The 17,090-nt window shown below is 39.0% G+C and overlaps 1 protein-coding gene across 2 annotated transcripts in view; it reads right to left on the reverse strand.

Annotated features, from left to right (window-relative positions):
* Nucleotides 1-621: 621 nt before the first annotated feature.
* SNCA (synuclein alpha) overlaps nt 622-17,090 on the reverse strand; it is a 76,292-nt gene continuing 59,823 nt past the window's right edge. For both annotated transcript variants that reach the window (XM_014945409.1, XM_014945400.1), the window contains exons 4-5: nt 2,261-2,350; nt 622-1,264 (exon numbers count right to left, since the gene is read on the reverse strand). In XM_014945409.1, the coding sequence (XP_014800895.1) occupies nt 1,232-1,264; nt 2,261-2,350 (123 nt within the window). In that variant the 3' untranslated portion in view covers nt 622-1,231. The remainder of the gene's footprint in view (nt 1,265-2,260; nt 2,351-17,090) is intronic.

Below are 17,090 nucleotides of genomic sequence, written 5' to 3' on the forward strand. Positions count from 1 at the left end.
AGACTAGCTGTAAGGGAAGTTCAAAATCCTACTCAGGATTAGAGAACCTTAAACAAAAGAAAACACTGTATTGTTCAGGTTAGAGGCAACATTTGATCCAAAATAACAGATAATAAAAAATGTGAGAAGGAAAAACATCTCAGATTTAAATCTTTTTACTCTATGGAAAAGTATCCAGGCAACATAATAACTAAAATTACCATGTCTAAAAACAGACAGTAGACTGTATTTTTGCTAAATGGAACTCTATACAAGACAAATTGATTGCAACTAATACATCACTCTTCTGTATAGCCCAACTCCTTAACAACCTTGAAACACTAATTCTTCAAAGGACCTCATGATTTCCTGATAATCTGCTGTAACCCATTATTAATGGATTCATTGACTCTCGGGTTCTCCTTACAACAGAAAGTTTATTAGCACAACGAATCTATTTTGTCAACAATTCAGTCCAGCTGACCTACCAGCCCCAATACTCTCATTCTTCAACCTGTTTTTGGTATAGACTGGGTTTCCATTTGCTGGTTTTGTTCCTCCAGTTCCTTTGCAGGAAGCAACACAGCCTGAATGTTTTAACATGGGCTTTTGGAGAGTAAAGAAGATGCTATAAATCATCACTAATTTAGAAGTTCATTTTAATGGGTTATATTTTATTCGCTTCAGTTGAACACCATTATTTACAGACACAAGTTAATAAAACACATCACAAAACAATAAATTTTCAACAGCTAATATTTATAGGTGCATAGTTCATGCTCAATTACTTTTTTATATGTATAATACATACACATATATATAAAGCTCTCACAATAAGTCATCTCTGCACAGAAAGAATAGTCATAGGAAACAAATAAAAATTGTATCATAAACAATATCAAATTACTGACAGCCTATCAACAAAACATGTACAGAGTTAGAAATAAGCAGTAGACACTTAGGTGTTTTTATTTAATATTTTCTTTTTTTAACTTTTAAACTTGAAGCCACAATATCCACAGCACAACAATGATCCTGCCAACCAGCTTTCCTTTCAGCAGGAGGGAAATGCTGAAACAAGGTGGATGCAGTCACAGATACTCCAATCATTGCTGATGGAAGACTTCAAAATACACCGTAAAAACTGTAAAAAAATTTTACGACTGGGCACATTGGAACTCAGCACTTGTACAGGATGGGACGTCTTTAGTAGTTAGTAGATTTCAGGAGATAGAAAGGAAGGAAAGGACTCTCATGCTTCAGGTTCATAGTCTTGATACTCTTCCTAATGAGGAGAGCAGAAATCAGCGCTACTCGTATTTTAGACAGATACATCCTACTTTCACTGTTTGTTCTAGTCCTAATGGATTCAATGTCAAAATATTATGGATTTTCATGCCATCAGGATCTCGCCATTTATTATTATTTCATCACATCTTCCAGATACTGTACCTTACAAGCTGTGGTATTTACAGGAGAATTACACTTTTACAGTGGCTAACATGCTGTCCGTCCAGCTGATGTTGCCAGGAACTCATGAGGCCACCCTTGGCAATTAACTTGGAGAGGGACCACCTCTGGGCTGAAGTGCACACCAGGTGCTGAAGATACTCGTATAAGTCAGTAAATCATTTAATGTCTGTTTAACTACGGGTACATGAGCAGCCTCCATAATTTCAGTGATTTTCAAGGTGTTAGCTAGCAAGCATGCCTTTAAGTCTTTTACTGGATCGTGGCTTAAATGTTTTATTATCTCTCATTTTAAGCCTAATTATCTGTTCTACTGTAAAACTGCCAATCCAACTACCAATGCATCACACCAGACATCATAGTAATATTTTAGATAGTGTGTGCACGAAAAACAACAAAATGATTTGCTCCCATAATGGCATTAACATAAGAGTATAATAACGAATTATTGTGTTTTACAAAGCATGATGCTTTGATAAATGGCCAAGCTATTAAAACAAACTATGAAGGTGCAATTTTTCACATATTCCCTAACAAACATAAGAAAAAGATACAAGTTTACTGCTGATTACTCAAAAAATCAGGCACAAATGTTTTGAAACACACAGAATATTTTCTTAGCAAACTTTCTTACCATCAAGAAAGCAATGGATTTTCTGATTCTCAGCACTATTCCTCTGGGACATCTTGGCCAAAGAGACTGTATTTCTGCTGTGCCCTTGCAGCTCAAAGCACAAGCAACTCAAGCATGCAGCCCCCTCCTGTGCCCTTCTCCTGGGTGCATTCACAGCAAATACCGCAACAGATTTACCTCTGGAGGCATTTCGTAAGCCTCATTCTCAGGATCCACAGGAACATCTGTATTATTCACCATTCCCTCCTGCAGGAAGCCTTCTTCATTCTACATTCAAAACAGGGAAAGAAAAGCGTCAGACTGTAACTGCTTGCCTTGTCATTTACGCCATAGCGTGTCTTTCTTCCCCATCAGTGGTTGGCTTCTTGGCCTCCTTTGGTTGTGGGATGCTGCGAGGGGTTTTGGAGAGCTAGAGGACATCAGCTCCAGAGTGATCTTCATGTTCTACAGGGTATTCATGGGAATGACTGCTATCATCTTTCTGAACAGCTGAAGTGCTGATATCCCATTTCTCTCCTGCCACAGACAGACCAAGAAGTCAATCTGAACAAAAGAACGGCACCATCACCGACTTCCAGATATTTTCTTTGGAAAATATTTCAATCCCACAGAAAATACTTTGGACAACTCATGAAGCAAACCAAGACAAGGTTTTTGCTCCTTAAGAAACTGATCTAGGAAACAGTCCCACACAAATTGCTCAAAGTGGTTATCACAATAATTTCTTTTTAGTTACTTGGGGAATACAGTCACAGGTATGCAAATGTAATTGTAAAAGCAGGCCAAAAGAACTGGGTAGTATCAAGACAAATAAATGAAATAGTAATTCAATTATATATTTTTTAATATTATAGACATCAATCCTCTCATAAATCATTGTTTATTTTACAGTTTAAGCCTTTTCACAGTACATCTCAAAGTGGCCAAAAAAGGGAGAACTATTATAAATCAGGATATTGCATGCTGGTTTTTTCCTTCAGTTTTAGAACCTAATTATACCGGGAAAAGCTTTTTTCCTTTAATCGGTCACACCTCTACATGCTTTCTTACGTCAACCAGCACGTTACTCTATGCAGTATCAGTATATGATACGTGGCACTACCTGATACCCAGTATCTTACACTTTTTTTCTGAGCATCTGTTATTGTCCAACTCTAACCATTCCATGATTCTATGAGTATAGAACCATTTCTATTTTATATAGCAATTTTCATAACAGCACTTGGAATTGATGGGATTGCAAAGATGTAAGGAATAACTTCCTGAATAAGACTACTTTGTTGTCCTATAGGTACTATTTACCATCTGAAACAAACATGAATTATTAAGGAAAAAAATATACCAATTGGGCCAATTCCCATAGCAATTGTTACTAAAGAAGTTCACAGAGAAGAAACATGAGTTTTGCAAGAACAAAGACTGCTAGAGTTTGTCCTGAACTGTAAGAAAATTGATATGAAAGCAGGCAGAGTAGCTCAGTGGAACTATTGCGACTGTGCTGATTTATAACAGTTGCCAATCTAGACAGAAATGCACTAAAAAAACCAATTACAGACACTCAGGAAGAAATTAACTTAAAAAAAATCCTGCGGGCTGGTAGAGTAGACAGAAATACAAAATTAAGTCACAAACCAGACTAATGAGGTAATTCTTCAAAGTCTACAATTTATAGGATAGTGATGCTAAATTAATTTTAGGATATAGATAAAATTAGGATAAGAGAAGCTAAACCTGAAACTCACCTCTGTGAGTTTAACACAAAATAGACAATCACACACAAAGCAGGTGGCAGTAAACCCTCTTTACCTTCACACAGTATTTATCATGCTTCTGCTGCTCACCTTTTCCACCTATCAGCTCCCTCTGTGGCTTAACCAGATGACCTCAGTCATAATACTCTGTTCCTCATTTGCTGCATCTCTCCATGCACAAATTGTGACTTTATCTGCCAGATATGATTCCTCTTCTTCCTTGGTTTGGTCACCTCTTCTAGCACCGCTGCGTGTGCACGTACACACGTTTTTTACCCTCGTCATCACAGTCCATGGTGTGCAAGACTTATTTCCATGATGTGCATTCTTCCCTCTAGCTCTTACTTCAGACTTTAAAAGGTCCAGTATGGAGATATCTGGTCCTGTTGCTTCTCAGTGGGGCCAGATATGAGTTTTCCTTTAGGGGTAAACAGTATAGTCTGTGTGGAGTCAATGCCTACTATTCTGCCAAGTTCCCTCCATGCCTGTGCCTGCTATCAGTTAACACCCTGCGCTGCTCTACGGCATAGATAACATAACAAATTCCAAAGACCAAGGGATGCTGATGAATAATGTTGCTAACATCTTTATTTAGGCTTGTGTCTTCCAGAAGAACTAGTAATTTTGGGTGTTTAACATGACAGGTAACTTTTCAAGCATGAAATTATATTAAAAAAAACCTGGGCCCAATTACAGTTCTGCCCCAAATTATCAAAACACTCAAGCTCCTAAGATTATTTGATATGAAATATTTAATTACCCTAGCTTCTAAGCAAATTTTTAGGAGCATTTGTGCCTATTCACTTTTTTGAGAGGGTAGCATCAATCCCTATCAGCTTGGACTGAAATAGCTAAATAATGTGTGCGATACAGATTTTAAAGCTGTTCCTGTGCACTTGATCTCATATGTCAGCTCTAAGGACCTACAGCTCCAGTCTACTGCACTCCTGTTATTTAATTTCTGCTTCCCCCTATCATTAAGGAACAGCTTCAGCTAACAATCGGTACATCAAGTAAAACTGTGTGTAAAATCAGTCTCGAGGTTGCACGAGGAAGAAAGCGTGCAGCTTAACATTATCTGTAGCAGAAAAACAGATGGCAAGTGAAACTGCCAGAACCATTGGTAACAACGATGAAAAAGACTTGCCAGTCAAATTTCAAAGAAGAGCTTCAAAGCTCATATGCTGTTTGTTAGGAACCTCTGCCACGGGTCTGGACTGTTCATCAGGATTATAGAGACACAATGCCTAAAAAAGGCTGAATTTATCATCTTCCCAAGTTCCTTCAAGGAGTTCAGGATGGAGATTCCTCTACAGCTTGAAATAAAACAATCAGCAGCACTAGTAAAATACAACGTCAATGACAACACCAATATTTTTCCAAATTAAGCAAATCAAAACCCATACCAAACCATCAAGGGAACTCTTTGCCTGGGAAAGTGTTATCACCTTTGTCCAGACGCAAACAGGAACACAAACACCACCTTTCATGTTGATGTCACTGCAGTTCAGATGAGAATGACATTACTGAAGGTCACATTTGTTCCATTAAATGTGTAGCATAGGTGACCACATCATTTTTAATGTTTTTTCCCTCCCAATATATCATCCAACCAAAGTTAGGATATTGCAAAAGTAAACAAGCACCTCCAGTAATAAAGAGCCATCTAAGGTACACCTTATATCATTATTTACCTCCTTTAAAACAAAGAAATGCAACTTCATGTTCTCATGGTCAATAATTCCATATCCTAATTCAGTTACTGAAGAGGAAAAACACCCAATAGGCCAATTCTTGTCTAAGTATGAAAGACACATTTTTTTCTCTTGAAGCTGCCACCCCTATTCTTAAACCATATAAAAGGGCATTTCCAGAGAGAAAGCTTTTTATTAAAAGATCTGAAAAGCTAAACAAAAGCTTCTCAGAGATGAAGTCAGTTTTTAACTGGGGAGCATGAGCTCTTTTGCAGGGAAACCACTTGAAAAAGGGAAAATTGCAACTCATGCGATAAACAAGGTGCAAAAAGAATGGCAAGGTGAGGATGCCTGCTTGCCCCCTGAGAATTCTCTTAAGAAAAAAGCAAATGCCCACCTGTATCTTTTTAAAGCACCTCACTCCGGGTAAGACTTTTATTTCTATGTCTCCAGAGTCTCGTGCCCTCCAATCCCATATTATGGAAAGCAAGCCTTCGTGGCCAGCTGGAGCAGAGCACACCACGCTGCCGTTCCCAGGTACCAACGGTGGTGCCCGTTTGGGCTGTCAGCCCTCCTGCCTGCCTTGGCAGAGCTTTGTGACTGTCAGACCTGCACAGCCCAGGACTGGTGCTGTCAGGCCACCTCGCCAGCCCACCCACACCTTCCCTGGGAACGAACAGCTAACAGTGTCCACCTTCCCTCCCAAAGCACCCTGCGCTCTCCTTTTGTCAAACAACTTGTGTCACTTTATAAACAAAGGGGAGACCGCGTCCCATCGTCGTAAATCAGTACATTTGCATGACCCCAGGTGCCAGTTCTGACTCGAGGAACAGGTACAAAATAATTGGTATAAAAGAGTGGCAAGATGTGACAAGATGTGAAGTAGAACTTATTTGCTGCCAGGGCTTCAAAATGTTGACTCCTCCTCCTTTGCTCTGGGAACGAATCCTGCTAAGCTGTGTGTGTGACGGTGTGAAATGACCTGCTTCTGCAATAAAATAGTAATCAAACTAATTAAAAAGTCTCCCTGAAGACCTGACCCTGTTTAAATTACAGAGTATTTGCCAAAACTTCAGGCCTAATCATTTTACCAGGAAAATGTCACAAAATGGGTTTCTAATATTTCAATGATTTTGGTGAAAATCGCACCCTGTTCTTCCCCTTCACCCTCTTTTTCCACCTCATAACACCTTTGGTGGAAGAGGAAAGACTGTTTAGATCCCCTACACATGGAAAACAGACCGAGTGGTCTGCTCATTTCACCACAGTGAAATGTCACCTTCAGGAGTGTGCATTCAGTTGTCTCGGAGAAGTGTCTTTGAATGCCAACTTATTGCCATCAGAAATAAATTATTTCATCTCAAAAAGCAACTTCAAAAGGAAGCATTGTAATTGCAATTTAACAGCTCACCTAAGCATTATAATTTACTATCTCTCTGACTAGTAATACTTTTTTTTTTTCCATTATGAATACTGAAGGAGCCTTACAGTCATGTATATTCTCATGATTACTGGTGACTAATTCCTTCTGGAGTGATTCCATATTCTAAAATTAATAAACCAGGCTACTGAAGTGTCAGCTCTTAAAATGTTGATACTTGCAAAAGGGGATCACCCTGGAAGTCACTTCCACTAATCACAGAGGTCAGAAGGTATCTCAGGAGATCATCTAGTCAACTTCCCAGCTCAGAGCAGGGTCACCCAGAGCAGGTTGCTCAAGGCCGTGCCTAGTTGGGTTTTGACCATCCCCACAGATGGAGACTCCACAATCTCGCTGGATAACCTGGTCCAGTGTTTGACTACTCACACAGTGAAAAAGCTTTGTATTACATTTAAATGGAGTTTCCTGCATTTCAATTAGTGCCTACTGCCTCCTGCCATTTCACTGGGCACTGTTGAAGAGTCTTATCACCCACATAAGGCATTTATACACATTGATAAGTTCTCCCCTTAAACTTTCACATTCAGGTCATTTCACTTGCTGATTTTCTGTCTGTTCTTGAGACCTCTATGAAATTTCCCATGCAGATATTGTGAGAGTATTTTTTCTCTACTAGAAAGCTCTACTGTCCAAAATCAATTATGTACATAAAAATAAGGTCAGGCTTGCCTCAAACACTTAATAAATTAACGTAACATGAGAAGTCATAGTTAATTTCAACAAAATAGATTATTATAAACTCAATGAGCTCTGGCCATACCACACCACTTGCCAGTCTGTTATTGAGTCTTTTATAATTATCGACTAGCCAAAATAAGAGGCACTATGGAAAAAGCAGTGCATTAGAATAGGCAAAAAGACAATTTTGGTACACCTCTTTTGCAAAGACCTTTAATGTCCCTTTTGGAAAGACCTTTGAGACCCCCAACAAAATATTACATGAAAAGCATTTTTAATGTAGTGCAGTTTGTTGTACATACACACCAGCTGGTACCCAGGGGACCTTGAAATAAAAACAAGTATGTAAAAAGTAAAATTGAAAAATCACATCCAATAGCATTATGACCTTGCAAAATGACCATGTACTGATAGATTAGAATAAGGGTAATAATTGCCTTTCACTGTATTTCCTAGCACTGTGCACACCAAGGACAGAGCTGGCAGAGGGGTGGGCTGTGATTCTCGGTGAACAAGCCTGAGCAGTGCTTTCCCAACTCAACAATAGGAAGGACAGTCCCAATAAGTCCCAACAGGGAATTTGACACTCCCCAGTCTCATCAACTGGTGTGAGTAGTTCATCCAGAGAAGAAGCCACGGCTGCTTCCTGCCTGCCTGATAGCCACGGTCATGTACATCTTTGTGAGCCCGGAGATTAAGTCTAGCCCAGTACTCGTGAATTATTGCATTTGCTGTTGTTACAGTCTGGCTAATTGTACTCCTAATCTGTCTTTATTACCACACCATCATTTAGAGATAAATCGTTTATCCCTAAAGCTGTTGGTCCCATGCCTATTATTGCATCCAAATCTATAAATCAGCAGAGCTGCCTTAAGCCCTTACAACTGGTACCTGGATATCCCTCCAGCCTGACTAAATCAATTTCATTTTGGAATTATACACCCTATAAGAACTTTGTTCAGGAACTGTCAATCATCACATGGTGGAGCTTAAAGAAAAATTTTGGGATTTCTTTTGTATACCCTCAGTGCAGCTGTTATGCATATTAATCTGTCTTTATTACCACACCACCATTTAGAGATAAATTGTTTATCCCTAAAGCTGTTAGTCCCGTGGCTATTATTGCATCCAAATCTATAAATCAGCAGAGCTGCCTTAAGCCCTTACAACTGGTACCTGGATATCCCTCCAGCCTGACTAAATCCATTTCATTTTGGAATTATACACCCTGTAAGAACTTTGTTCAGGAACTGTCAATCATCACATAGTGGAACTTAAAGAAAAATTTTGGGATTTCTTTTGTATACCCTCAGTGCAGCTGTTATGCATATTGTCCAAATTCACCTCTTGATAGAAGTTGAATAGCATTTGCCATGCCAATGGTCTTAAAAGTTCCCTTTGAAAAGAAAATAATTGGTACTCTTTCTTCTCCACCAAATATCAGGGTACTTGGGGGCTGGATATTTGACCTAAGTGAACAAATAACTGTTGTTTCCATCTGGTAACTTTTTTTTTTTTACACTTACTTTGACCATAAAGCCCAATTTACCCAGTGGGAGAAAACTCTTTGAACAAACCAACAAATTCCCGACAACATGCAAACCAAAGATATGCTAAAATGGCCTCAGTTTACTTACTTTCCTAGTCCTAAGGTATTAAATATGTGGAGCTGACTGGTTATAGCCGAGTTGCCAGATCAGCTTAGGATGCTCTAAAGCTCCCACTCACTCATTGCAACAGTCAGTGCCTCCAGGCCTCAGCTGTGACTGACAAAGCATTAGCAGCAGTCCAGTGGGTTTACTCTGGAGATACAGGGGGGAGACATATCTGTGCACGAGCTAGAAAGTAGTAAACTGTTTTAATTATGCCTAAGCTAAACACCAAAGTGAAGGAAATAATGAGAAAGCATTATGTGTGAAGAAAACTAACTATTCCAGCGCACAGCTCATTGAGAGAACCGATAAGGAAATGGGACTACTGCCCACCTTCTTAAATGGAGAGTGGAAGTGAAGAAGAGACATTTAATTAAACAAAAAAATGTCAGCACGATAGCACAACTCCAATGAAAGGCTAACATACAGCCTGCAAGTGCTCTTCAGTTGGCAATGACAAAAGTGAAAAAAATAAAGACTGAGGCCTATGGAGAGAGGAACAAACGTGAAGACTAAGTGTCTGTAGGTACAGTTCCATCTTGGTGTCTATAAATCGCTGGAAATGCTTGCTGTTTAAAACAATTTATGAATTTATGTTGTACATTCCTAGAAAAAAATAATCAATACAACATACATTGTGTATATTTTTGTTTCTTCCTTTAAAAAATCCCCATTTACCATTACTTGTAAAGATGAGACTCAACTCAGTTCAGAGTACAACAGGAACATTTCTGTGAGCAATCAACTTTTCTCAAACTCAGAATAATATTTTGCATTAACCAGGCTGGTAAATTACCTAATTAGAGCTGCTGGTACGTTGTTATTTGCTGATAAATGGATGTGGATTACATGGAGAGCCCGCCCATGGCCCAGGTCAGACCAGTAGGTCATATAAGTTCTAAAGTGATGGACATGCGCATTAATTACAGGTGACTTAAAATAACAGGTTGCCTAGGGGCTGAGTCAATGTGCCATCAGTAACGCATGTAAATGCATCCAGAACACACAGTCCTTTCAGCTTCATCCTTTTCAGCTTCCCAAATCTACAGTGACATTGAAAACTCCACAAGTAGGGGAAGAAAAAGCTAGAGTTTACAATTTAGAAATAATGAAGTAATTTCTAATTGCAAAATAGTGGGAATGATACATGCTAACTAAACATCACACCAAAGGGATGTGCTCACTTGGCATTCTCCTGAACAAGCCAGAGAAGCATAGGTCAATAAAAACATTTTAGGGTAATTGATGTGCTGGACTAATATCCACTATCAACATTGTGATTTACGTTCTCAAACCTGAAATTCCACGGTACACTTTCATAGAAATCTTGAGTCCAGTAATATCAGTATTTTCAATAAAGATTTAGAAAAACAATCAGGGACTGTGCTTAACTGTACACTCAGTCTTATGCATTAAGAAGAAACAATAAACCGCCCGAGTTTATTTTATTATTACGACATAATTTAAAGATACCTTGACAAAACTGAGTGACTGAAATAAGATGCAGCTCAACAGGAAAAGGTGTTAATAAGCTGCACTTTGGCACTCAGCAAATGAAAGAGGAAGGGCAAACATTGCACAGAAAAGAATTACAAAGTCACAGAATAACACAAGCCAGCAACATCACGTTACTGCAAAAATGGCAAGCCATTCTCTCCTGTATTAACAAGGCCTGTGAGGTAACCTGCTTGGTCTAATGTGGATCAAGGGTGCCTTCTCCTAAATACAGAATTCAGTTTACACAATGCATTTTGTTGGGGATGTTGGAAGATCCCAAAGGGGAATGATCACATCTTAGAACAGAGAGGAAAGATGAAGGAACCGTTCAGGAAAGCATAAGTGAACTAGGTTATATAATCCTAAAGGAATCACCTTCATTAGAAGGCTTTAAGAAGAGCCTGGCCCCCTATCTGTCAGGAGCTCCATGGGATTCGCTAAACCCATCTGTTCCCCTGCAGCAATGGAGGATTCTCCAATCTGTATGAACCCAACACCAAGAATGACCTCCAAGAATGATACCTGAGCTTTGTCTTCATTAAATAAAACTACAACATAATGATACATGATCTTGACTGATCACCTTAACTAAAACAATGGTACGCACCAGCTTTACAGCCAGCATAAAAATGAACAATCTTGTCCAGATTTGGCTCCATTAAGTCAGTAAAGATTATTTTAAACTGCACGGTCCCAGTCAAAGCTGCAAGGTTATTTTAGCATACTTTAGTTAAAACTGTTTGACTATCATAATCACATTACATACATTTTTAGTGCAGATAAACTCCAGAAGTTATGGTATAGACTCCATGAGTATATATTATCTTTCCTAAGAGACAAAATTAAAAGAGGAAAATAAGTTCCCTCCAAAAGAATTCTCCACTCATGCAAACAGTATTCAATGTATATCAAAGTATATCAATGCTGTATTACCTAAAAGAGCAACCTCTAAACCATTGCTATTTCTCCAATCTTAGAAAAAGTCCCCTATGCAGAACTGCAGGACCAGACACTCTCCAGCATCACGAGTAGTTCCTTCTCGTTACACACAGCCTCAGGGACAGCAGACATTTCAGTTCTGTACCCACCTTGTGTGAGGGTATTCACAAAGCAATGAAGGAACTTCACTCATTTCCAAAGAAGTTTTTAAAGAAAGAGATAGAGATCTCTACAGGTGGTGGAAAAAGGGTAGGGGTTTCTCCCTTTCACTTTTCTCTAGAGCATGAGTGGATAAGCTAATGCAATCAGCATTGACTCATTTGCTTTTATTCTCCAGCATGTCGAGCTGCGGGCTGACAGAAGAGCTAGTGGCAGCACGGTCACCTTCAAAGACTGTAATTGATTGACAGGACGTGCTCTTAGTGAAGTGGTTATTATCAGTGAACATCTCTCTAAAGCGTTCCTTCAATTCCAACCTATTACAGCACTTTACCCAGCTGGGGAATTTTAAAATATATTTCTTCTAAGGAATAGACCAGCGCTTGCTCTGAAAAACACCTGCAACAGCTATTTGAACTGTAAAGGTTTCAGGAGTATTTCCTGCAATTGTGATCTATTCAGCAGCAGATCAAACGCTACAAGAGAGAGTCGGCCTGCATTTTAAAGTTTATATTCCTGAAGTATCCTTCTTCATCTAGAAGCAAGTACACAACAATTCCGAGCTTTCACTTGTATTGGGAAAGATTACTTTACAGCCTAGTGGCATGAAACACAAACATCACAAACAGCTCTTCAGCTTATTCTTCTCCTCTAGAAGAAGAAATAATTCTTTTTAACCAAGTGGAAAGAATTATTTCATAAAGTTTACTTAGCAAGGTGTAGAAGGTGAGAAGACTCTTAAAGGATTCGTGTCTAAATATACAATACTTGAGTATCTCTGGTTTTTTTCCCTTCTCCTCTGGCACTATTACTGTTATCTTTGCTTTTCATTTCTGGCTTAGATGAAGGAAAGCATCCTACTGAAGTCTGCTATCCTCTACACCGCATAAGACTGAAGTTCAAAGGAAAATAGCCTTTCCCAGGCCAAATTCTGCTCTTATCTATGTCAATATAAGCCTTGTGTAACTATCCACCTCACTAAGCCACTTTCATACTCATACCTGTACCGTTGAGAGCAGCCTGTCTTTATGATCCTCTTTTCAGATGCGTTCAAAGGGTTACATATCATAAAACTCTTCACTGCTTCTTCACATAGAGAAAACCATAACAGTGTAAGTTTGGATGGTTTTGAGGAGTCACCTAAGTTGCACCTCTGCTTTAGGCAGATTCAGCTTTCCCTAATTCATTCCCAACAGATATCTGGGAAAAACCACCTTAAAAACCTCCAGTGACAAAAATTGCTTTGAGGAGTGCTAAGGTGCATCTCTGCTTTAGGCAGGTTCAGTTTTCCCTAAATCATTCCCAACAGATATCTGGGAAAAAACACCTTAAAAACCTCCAGTGACAAAAATTGCACAGCATCCCCAGGCAATCTAGTCTTGCACTTAATTACTGTTACCAACAGCATCTTTCCTGGTGCCTAACCTTGATCTGCCTCACTACCATTTAGAGCCAGTATTTCTGGTCCTATTCCCAGTGTACACCGTACCCTTTTTCTCTGTAGCAAGGGTTTCACACTGGAAAGACTGTTATCCTGAACTCATTTCAGTCTTCTCTAACTAACCCAGCCCGTTCTGTCCACGCAACACACTTAGGAAAAAACTGTTGAGCATCCACTCCCCTGTATCTCTGGTGCTCTGTTACGAGGACTGCACACCAGGTTAAGTCTTGCTAGAGTCAGATGCAGCTTTTTGGTGCTGGGAGCAGAGTCAAGTAGGGCAGAGACACTGCCTATCAGGCTGATAGAGGAAAAAGAGGGCAAGCCCCAGTGGTGTCTAATGTCAGAAAACTACCTGAACCAGTGTGGGCTGATGATCTCCTCAGCCATAGACGGAGCTTCAAAGGAGAATTGTTCCTGCACTGTTTTTACCAGAAAGAGCTTTCTATTAATAATCTCCATCAAACTATTTGAAATTAAAATGCAGAGCTGCTTTTAAAGGATCAAAGAAGCATAGAAAGTCAGTTGTCAGAATTGTTAGAATGACACTTTCCCTCTGGAAATTGTTCACTACATCCAGAGCAGAAGATAAAATCACATTTCTTTCAGGAAGTTTTAAGTGAAAAACTGTTTAGCAATTGCACTCATTGAGCCCCCTACTTTGGGGATAAATAGAGAAACCAAAACCAAACCACTTTTCTTCAAATTCACGGCGTAACAGTGAGCTACGTATGATTTACAGAAGCTCAGATGAAGTTGAGGAAGAATAATTTCATGCACGTCATGCCAGTGAGAATGATTATCAGAGCTTATTCAACAGAAATGAAGATGCTCATTTAAAACAGAGGAGGAATTGAAAGAATACATGTGGCAAATCAATTACAGTCACTACAGTTCTTTCTCCAACAAGCCACATCTGCAGTTCTTGCAATGAACACTGATATGCTGCCCAGAGCAATACAACATCTTCAGCATTTAGCTTCTCAATATCATGGAGCCCTTTCATATTTTCAGTATGAGGATGATGCAAAACAGACTGGCAGGACCAGTCCACGCTTCAGAAAAAGATGTTGCATTTATGATAAGACTTCCTGTGGTTTGAAAACACCACAAAAACCTGTCTGCTACCAGCTATAAAGATGTTTCTCTACATGTATCAGTTGGTGAACATTTAGATAAGAATGAGAGCCAGTTCTTGAGAATCACCCATGCAGAACTGAATACAAACAACTCACTTGCATGATTGACACAGCCGGATGCCTAAGTGTTTGCAAATGCTCAAGCAATATCAGTTAGACACCCAGCTGGTGAATTTATGTGCAAATGCCATTTTAGAAATGAGCCATGCTAGAAAATACTTATGTGGAATATGAGGCTAAAAGTAAATGTAGTTTGCCATGAGCAAACTAAATGAAATTCAGCAGTATGTCATATCATCATCTTTTAATCATGACTTCTAAATCATTTTGTTTCAGTTATCCGATAACAAGTATTTGTGCATTTCCATCATAGGGGTACTTCAACCACTATCATTAAAGTATGATGATTTGTGTAGTGGTTTACCATAAAGCAAGTTGATGTGTTTACTATTTCATAATAAGCATTGTTCAACAGATTCAGTGAGAAACTATACTGAAAAACTATACTGAAAAATAAAGTGATTTCTGCTGCATATGTGTACCATTTCTTTAAGAGCAGGCAACAAAACTGACTGGTTCTTATGCTTTGGTTTAGTTGCCCACCTTCCAAGAATTTTCTAAGGCAGGCAGTGGTGTTGGAAATTGCAGCAATGACTGCTCTAATGTTATTAATCTCTTTCCTATTCTCGCAACATTCCAAACCTATATATGTAAAGTGTGGATACTTAGTGGGCTACATTTACAAAAACAGAAGACACTTCTGCCAGAATGTGTCTTAGGCCATCTAGCATCCAAATTACAGAATGATATCTAGTACCACAAATATTCAGAAGCAGTTTTTTGAATGGATTCTTGAAGAAAAGGAATTCAATTAATTTGTTGCAATATCAACAAGAAACGTATGCTGCATATAAGCAATCTGACGAGATGCTTAAAATAACTTTACTAATCAAAGCTGATCTACTAGAATTATTTTTATGTTTTTACACATTTAAAATCATATAAGCCCTGATTCAGCAAAAGATTTTCAAGCATATACTTAAGCAAGTAGTTCCATGGAAGTCAAAGCTTTTACATAGGTTTAATACTAAAATAACACTGTAGTGAATCAAGAACTAACTTCAGAAATCCAAAGTGTTTCAAGTGCCAAAGTAAGGTATGGTATCTTTGAAATCTGATACAAACTATTTATATTTAACAAGATAGACAGACCGAGCATTTATCCATCTGTAACTTCCCAAGTTAAATCAGTGCCAAAAGAACTCTTCTACTGTACCCACAATGCAATAGGAGCATTAAGACTCACATATAAAGGGACAGCATCCAAGCAAAGTTGTGTTCCTATTACACGTTCCAATAACTCTGTGGAAACCAAGTTTTACGTAAGTCAAAGCAGACTTTGGAGACAATATTCCCCCAACAACTATTCGCTGCTGAAACAGAACCCCTTCAGCACTGAAGTTATTTTTTGTACTGTTGCTGATTATCCTGCACGAAAGAAAAGTGCTCCAGTGCTTTGTGTGTTGTGTGGGTGATGCTCCCATTTCCCAATTGAGTTAGGCCCAACGTTTATAGCAGGGGTAAAGTATTCTAAATTGGCTTGTATCAGTACAGTGACTCAGTGATCGCTGCGCAAGTGGGAGGACTTCAAGCGTTTGACATTGCTTCTCATATTCTTGCTGTCACAAATGCAAATGTTAGAGAATTTAAACTCATTTTTATCTTGTCGTTTTAAATTCCTAAAAGGGACCTTTGATCATTCAGCAGCCTGTTAAATATTTAGCAGTCGAGAAGAAAGGATTTTTTTTCCTTCCATGGTTGTTTAACCAGTTTCAAATCTAATACTAATTCCTTCATGTGAATACAATGTCTCACCATTTGCCCATTTCTCCAGCAAAAAAAAATAAATCCTCAAATTAAAAATTGATCCGTCTCCTAAACTTTAATGAAAAAAGAAGACAGAATTAATATAAACAGACAGAAGATGGGATTGTGAACCCCATGAGCTACACAATCTGTATGCACAGAACATATGTACATCTTGGGGGCTTCTATGAAATGAATTTTAATTTCTGTGTCCCCTTTCAAAGCTAAGTGGCTGGAGACACGCTTAACTCATTGAAGGCAGAATTAACACTACCCTCTTCAAAGGTGTAGGACCCAATACCCTAAAGCACTTAGACATGTTAATCCCATTGAAGTGCATGTGGTTGGTTTTCATCGTAATACTAATCACACACTATGAGGATATATGTCTCTTTAACCAATGAGCTGAAATTAAACACCTGGGAGCACTGAGATGTAACCAGCCCTGTTGCTCAGGCTCACCTCTGTTAGCAACCTAAGGAGAGATGGCACCTGCACCCTCCCACACAAACCCTCTCCCGTGCTTGTTAGCCTGTCTGTTATATTAATGACTCATCCATATCGTAAAGGACCAGTTCAGACTCTTCATTAATCACCTTAAGCACGCTGGCTTCTGCCGTTTGCTCAGAGTCCCTGCTCTATGAATAATTCAGGCTTCAGCCTTACAAATACAGGGAAGGAGTTTGTGGGTCAGGCCTTGTACTTCACCAATGACTTTGGAACTTTACACCTTTCGGTCATAATCCCTTTTTC

Source organism: Calidris pugnax, unplaced genomic scaffold, assembly GCF_001431845.1.
Source record: "Calidris pugnax isolate Ruff unplaced genomic scaffold, ASM143184v1 scaffold15, whole genome shotgun sequence".
Taxonomy (NCBI): domain Eukaryota; kingdom Metazoa; phylum Chordata; class Aves; order Charadriiformes; family Scolopacidae; genus Calidris; species Calidris pugnax.